The sequence below is a fragment of the Notothenia coriiceps genome, unplaced genomic scaffold (assembly GCF_000735185.1).
Source record: "Notothenia coriiceps isolate Sejong01 unplaced genomic scaffold, NC01 NC01_scaffold00000339, whole genome shotgun sequence".
Lineage (NCBI taxonomy): Eukaryota > Metazoa > Chordata > Actinopteri > Perciformes > Nototheniidae > Notothenia > Notothenia coriiceps.
In genome coordinates this window covers 15,229,488-15,236,436 of record NW_011333040.1, presented here as the reverse complement: position 1 = coordinate 15,236,436, position 6,949 = coordinate 15,229,488, and the positions used below count along the sequence as shown (strand labels likewise).

The 6,949-nt window shown below is 43.1% G+C and overlaps 1 protein-coding gene across 1 annotated transcript in view; it reads right to left on the bottom strand.

The window, feature by feature from the left end:
- Nucleotides 1–568: 568 nt before the first annotated feature.
- Nucleotides 569–6,949, bottom strand: part of LOC104946922 (homeobox-containing protein 1-like) — a 16,212-nt gene continuing 9,831 nt past the window's right edge. Inside the window, exons 2-4 of the mRNA XM_010772834.1 lie at nt 3,476–3,561; nt 2,475–2,585; nt 569–781 (exon numbers count right to left, since the gene is read on the bottom strand). Of these exons, the coding sequence (XP_010771136.1) occupies nt 618–781; nt 2,475–2,585; nt 3,476–3,561 (361 nt within the window). The 3' untranslated portion in view covers nt 569–617. The remainder of the gene's footprint in view (nt 782–2,474; nt 2,586–3,475; nt 3,562–6,949) is intronic.

The window sequence follows — 6,949 nt, the reverse complement described above, 5'->3', positions numbered from 1 at the left end:
GAAGCTCGTTACATCCATATTATTACTCGGCGTAGTACAGTACCATACTCTACCATACAATACAATAGTTCAGTGGTTCCCAACCTTTTTCAACTCAGGGCCCACTTAAGAATCTAAAAACAATTTGCGGCCCACATTCAACCATAAACAATACGGAGGCTAAATAAAGTTCTGATTGGTCAATTCAGAACATGTGACACGTTGTTAATCCAGTAGAACAGACCGTTGTCAAGGACTGTAATGACCGTTGCTAAGGAGGACCGAGAAAGAGAAAGGAAAGGAGGTTCAAATAAAAAAAAAATCTTACAAATGAAATGTTTCCACACAAATCAGAATGTTTTGCTAATTATTTGGCGGCCCTCTTGCAACGCGGCCCCACAGGTTGGGAACCCCTGCTCTAGTTTAACTGTCGTTTGAGATGTGCATCCTGAAAGCATCCTTCACGAGCTAATAAAGCTGCTACAGGGTAACATGCAAGGGGGCTTATGAGCAGGGGTCCCTTGTGGCAGGCTGGGAGAGATTTTGGAGAGAGGGTTTTTTTTTTTAGTGGGGGAGGCAGTTACCTGTCTGTGATTGGGCGGCGGCGGCAGCAGCAGTGTACCACGGCAGCAGGTGCATCAGCAGCTCTCTCTGCCTGCTCCACACGGGGGGGGGTTGGGGTTGAGGTTGGTGTTGGGGTTGGGGAGGCTGCCACTTGCCCCTGCTACCGTCCCGTCTCTGTCCCCCCCCCTGGTCCTGGACATGGGACTCACGCTGTGCTGGCTTTCACTCCACCTCAGCCCTTCAGTCGGGACAAAACCAACGGCCACCATCAGTGACACCAGATTAGGCTAATTGGAAATGGACTTAATTGGGTTAACTGACACACTCCTGTAGACCTGCCTGTTTTTTTCAGTCAGAATTTAACAACAAATGCCTGCTTTGTAATATGTTTTTGAATGTTTCCGCCAATTCAAAGTCAATTGGACTAAACAACACTGCTTCTCTTTCAGATCCATGATGGGCAGGTCTATGAGAAGCAAAGCATTGTGGTCCCTGAGAGATTGTTAGTATCACTGTTAAATGTTAGCCATGTAGGAATGAAAACCAGCACCAGAGTACCTCCAGCAGCTGAGAACTACAGAGGGGCTCAGGCAAAGCTTGGGGGGTTTAGGGGAATATAAAGGGTAAAGATGAAGGAAGACAGCGGGGTCTGCAAGGGGGTCCATCGGCTTATCATGTCAGTTAAAACCGTTCTTTACTGTCAGACAAACACTTTTAAAACTAAGAGCATATTTGGTGGTTACTGTTCCACCTTCTGAAACCAACGTCCCATCAGCAGGTTTGAAAAGCATGTTTTTTTTGCACCATTAACCAAAATCAGAATCTGTAAATACAAACGTATTGTCCCATTTTCAAATGTCCAACAGTCATTGTAAGAATCTTGAATTTCTGTCAAGAAAAATGACCAAATCTGAGCTTAAAAACGCTGGATTATTAGATGGCAATTCATATTTTGCCGAAATTAAACCATGTAAGATAAAAAATAACCTGTAAAAACATTAAATTCTGTGCTTCTTAGTGCTACGTGTAAGCCATGACTTAAATAGTTCAATTTATATTTAGCATCAGGGCCCCCCGTTTTCAATAATATTGGAAACACTTGTAGGCTCTTGGCAAATCTATGAATTCCATTTCTTTCCCCCAAACCTTTGTAAAAGAAATGATCAAATGAATTCACCTTGTATTTCTTTTTTTTAATGATTAATGCCAGAATAACTGCACAAAACACACTTTAAGTTCTAGCAGTTATGTTGTCTTTGCCGAGAGGTGCAGGACTTTGATTAGTGAAAAAACAGAGTGTAAAATCTGACCGAAAGCAAAGAAAGAGTCCTTGAAAAATCTTTGGGTTAAGTCGGTTAAACCATACCAATATTTTAAGTTATTTTCTCCCTGTATCTCAGACATAGAGAGGTCAACACCTTCCCAATCTGTTACTCTAGCTTGTGCAGACCAACCGCATTCACCCGCTTAAGTTTCATTCCAAACCAGAAGGCCTCATTGCATCGATTCACATCTCCAGTGACAGGACTCCCTTTATCATTTGTCTTTTCTCTGAAAGTATAGATTTGTCTCATCGTGTCCTTGCTTGACCTCGAGGACCAGGGTGGGGTTAGCGTGAGGAATTAAGAGGCGTGTGTGGCTTCACCATGCAGGAGGAAGACGAGGAGGAGGAGGATGGGAATACAAAGATGGTGGGGGAATAATAGCAAGCAGTGGTTCACATTCACGAAAGAAAACTCTTTTTTATTCAACTTCCCTTCCTCATCTATCATCATTAACCTGACGTTCAACCTTGAGGCGCTTCCTCATAATCATTCGTCCTGTTCTGTACATCCATCACACTTGTAATGATCTATCCCCCCCACTCCTCTGCTCTGTAATAGTCAGATCCAAGCCCTTATCTGAAGTGTAGTCCAGCTGTGACCCCTCACCTGGGTTGTTCCTCTCCAGCAGGTACCAGCGGTAGAAGGCTCTGCGTTTGGAGTCGCTCATCTCCAGGCCCTGCTGCAGCAGCCACTGGGAGATGTAGCTCTGGCTGATGCCTGCGGGCAGAAATAGAGGCATGTTATCTCCCCACGTTCATTTATAGACTGATTTATTTCACGCTGCACTAACAGTAGGGTTTGTGAGATCGGCCGGGAGCCAGGCGCTGAAAAACTCCCGTTACACTAATGAAGACGTCCCGATATCAATGGGTTTAATTGAGGACGTGATTTGCTGCAATACGTTGGTGAACATACTGCTGCAACGTAACCAGATTGATGATCACAATTATGTTGAACAACAACGTCACTTCTTATTCTACAGAAGAATCAATGCGTTGCATGTCCAAACGATTCCATAATAACAGCAGGTAAATAGATGTTTCCTCTCCATCTACTGTAGCTTACTACTGTATATTTAGTTGACTCAAATCCAATGACATTAAGTCAGCTAAAATTAGACTCAAATTAAAAAAACTGATTACAAAATATGACTAAATAAACAAAACTAAATGTAATTTTAGTCAAAAATACAGACTGAAACAAGATCAAATGTGCAGTGATTCAGATTGGGTAGTTAAATTACACTTTCATTACCTTATTTTGTTAAATGAACAGTAGAATGAAACGTTTTTTCAAGCTAGTTAGTTAATTTAATCTTGTATGTATATGGTTACCAGTTAGCTTTGCAGCCAGTTGTGTTTTGAATTGCAAATTATTGCAAAAACAAAAACCTGTGAAGGCTTTGGCACACTTTAAACATGAGAAAAGTGCACTTTTGACTTGAACCGAGAAACAATCTTGAATCGGGACATAAAGAATACATTTCCAATCAATTAAGAGTTAGTTAAAGTTTCCCACCCCTTTAAAACAGCACTATTTATGCTGAAAAGTATCCTGTAACATGTGTCCTTGTAGAGTGTATTCACTTTACTAAGTTCCCACAGTACCTGTCACCTGGCCCACGATGGCCTGAGAGATCCTGCGGTTGTTGAGGAACGTTTTGATCTCCTCCTTCACCAGGTTGCTGTCTCTCCTGAAAGAAGCCATCACAACGGTTACACACTGTGGTTAAAACGGCAGCCTTTGCTCTCACTAACCTTATTCACTGCTGCTTCTCTTTTCTCAGCCGTCCCTGAACACCTGACCTGAATTAACTCCGCTCAAATTCTGGAGAATCAGCGTGCGCCTCGGGGGAGTGAGGCTGTCATTATCTGATGTTATAATAGTCCATACCGTTCTCTCTAACAACACTGTGTTACCTGCTGGTCTCAGGCCAGTCAGACTGTGCTGAAACCGGTCTTTCCAAACAAGCCTTAAAAGTTTTTTATAAAAATAGAAATCATTAAAACACTATCATTGCAATATATACTATCCAAATACAACATCCTCAGCTTTGACGATCTCATCCTGTTCTCAAAAATTAGATTGGAATCAAAGATACAATCCATTTCACACTTTCTCCCACATTTATTTTGGGCAACCAGTCTTGACGACATCAATTTTACTGTAATTTGAGATGTTAGTTTAACAAATGTACTACTATTTATATTTTATACATATAAATATATATGCCATCCACCGTCCTCCTTCTTCCTTCTGTTGTATATAAAGGTCCTTACACACCAAACTGACACCAAAGAACACGTCCCGACGGAACGTCACCTCACGTCTCCTGCGTGTTGGCCATCTGTCGCACTGGAACACACCGCAAAGACTTCAGCCGACGGCCAAGTTGCACGTACGAACTGCACGTGAGTGGAAATAACTCTCCTGACCAGCAGGTGGCGGTAGTGTGTATTCGTCATTCAAAAGAGGCAACAACCGGAAGACAGACTGCGTGATATATACAAACAAATAGTGCATTCCATTTTCACTCTACAGCGAGAAGCTCATGGGGCTTTCCCGAACCTGTGTCGAGAGCTGAAATCTCAGATTTGCCTTCTTAATAGTTTGTTTGGGTCCCTCACTTCCGTTTCGATTCTCATGCACTGATTCGCTAGCTGAACAGCCAATCAGAGGTTACAGGTTCAGGCTATACAGTGATCAGGGTTCGTTAGGCCAAGTAAATTCTGTTTTTTGTTAGGATTTGACTCTCCAAGGGCTCAGACACATTACGGTCTGCCCTGTCAACTTCCAGTTACTCACTGTACAGTGTTTAGGACATGGTTCCAGTCGCTGACTGTTTTCAGGGTTAGTTCCATGGTTTAGTTCTGGATTCTTCCCCAGTTTAGACTGTCATTAGGCCTTATACTGAGGTCAGTGTCCCAGTTCTCACATGTTCAGGTCTGACTCACTTTCTGGCCTTTCAAGTAAGTTTATGTTCAACGAGCATTTACTTCCATTTGTTATATTCTTAATTTCGTCTATGTATGTAAACTTCTCATACATATTCTTGCAGTATGATTGTGTACTGCGATTATCTCATCTTATGTATACATCCATCTTTATGAAATTTTACGTGAATTATAACTCGTCATTATCACTATAATCTCTCCATATCCCCGTCGGTCATAAACGATGTATGGTCCAGGCTATAACGTCATATACAACACATAAAAAGCACGTCCACAGTATTAAAGCGGACGGTACCACCTACTGTCTGACGAAAGACGGCACTTCTTTTGAGATTATTTATTAAGGTACTATACTGTTCTTTAATCATTAGTACTTTATATGTAAATTAATGTAAGAACCTACTACATATCACAATGTTATACTTTTGGTAGTGCAAACTACGATTGTTTGATATGTTTTTGTAGTACACTAATTTTATTTACTGAAGTCAAAAACAAAGTGAACAAAAGAAAAAAGGAGAGAAGTAGTGTCCGAGACGTCTTCCTCTGTGTTGTACATAAAATTTAAAGAGTCATATGATTATAATACATAAAAATGAATATGTATATACATAAAGGAATCGTCTCGGAACATCTTCGAGAAGACCAAGGGTAGACGAGTGACTTTGACGAACTACCGAAATTGCCGCGGAGATACACGAAGGACTGCGAGGAGGTAGTCCGAAGGACCTCGGGACTACTTGTGTCTCCGGGTGAAATTCTATCTTTGTGTGTATCAGACCATTGCGTAATTGCGATTCCCATGAACGATGACGGTCATTGTTAAACCTTTCTTGACTACCATTAATTAAGTAGACTACTTAACGTGGTCTTTTTGTGAAGTTTACCTTTCACGATTCCATAAGAAAAAGTTAATGTTTATTTTCCATAAGATCTTTTTTCTTCCCTTTTACCATACTTACCAGAGTTAAACACTGTAGGTTTTCTTTTGTGTCAATTGCTACCTTTTCACAATCATTGGAGCCCCTCTCGTTGTCTCCATCCATAATTTATCCTGATGTTAGACCAAGTATAAGTAGATGTTTTGACGAGAACACAAAGGAAGTTATTTGCGGTCACAGTTTAAGGAGACTAGGGTAAAGAACGTCTCGTGCCTACCTCGACGACGCTCACCTCTGGACGCGATGGGGACCTCGTCTAGCTGGAGGACGTCGCGGACGCAGAGAGGCGTACTGCGTTCCGGAGTCTAGGACGTGCGCGACTAGGGACCTAACTTCGACCTGAGCCTGGTGGCGGGCGGGAGTTTGACACTGACGGTCGGGTGGGGGAGGTGTGGTGGTTTTGTTGTTGTGTTGTTGTTGTGGTGGTGGTCGGACAAGGCCGAGGAAGGAGAAGGACGAAGGCGGAAGGAGCACAGGGAGGGAGCCCGGTGGTGCGTCCTGGAGGCCCGAACCTGCCTCGTCGCACAAGGGGTCATTGTCATGCTCCGGAGGGGGGGTGGAGAGATGGGGGGGTCCACACCGCCACGTGTGCGAGCAAGTCGATGCTAGTACTACCCGCTCTCCTCACCCTGGACCTCCTCTTCACCTTCTCATGTACTCCACTCACTTCTCAACCTCTCTAGAATCGAACCCGGTCAACTTCTCAGGCTGGAGGAATGAATTGTGCCAATTGGCAATAAAGCATCCTGGACCAATCAAAACACGTGTCCTCTCCCCTCTAAAAGGAAAACAGGTAAAAGGATAGAATGAAGCGTGGGGTAAGTAAAGTCTCTGGTAAAATGACCTTGATACTTCCACATAAAAGGGGTCTAAAATGGAAGTTTGAGGAATTAAGTGTCAAACACTCCGGAAGAAAGATTGGACTAAGGGGTGTGTTATACGCGAACTGTACTTATGGACAAGGTGATCAGGAATATGAGATGTAACGTAATTGTAAATATAAAGTACCGTGTATCAGGGAATCTGTGGTTCGGCTAAGCCGGCAGCATAACAGCCCGGCAGCTACTCCAGGTCAGCGGGATGAGTTCTAACCACACAGGGCGTGGCAGCACAGGAAAAGGCCGGTACGCTGAACGGTTAAGTTTGTACAACTTAGCCCGCTCCCAACAGACCATTTTCCGGCAGC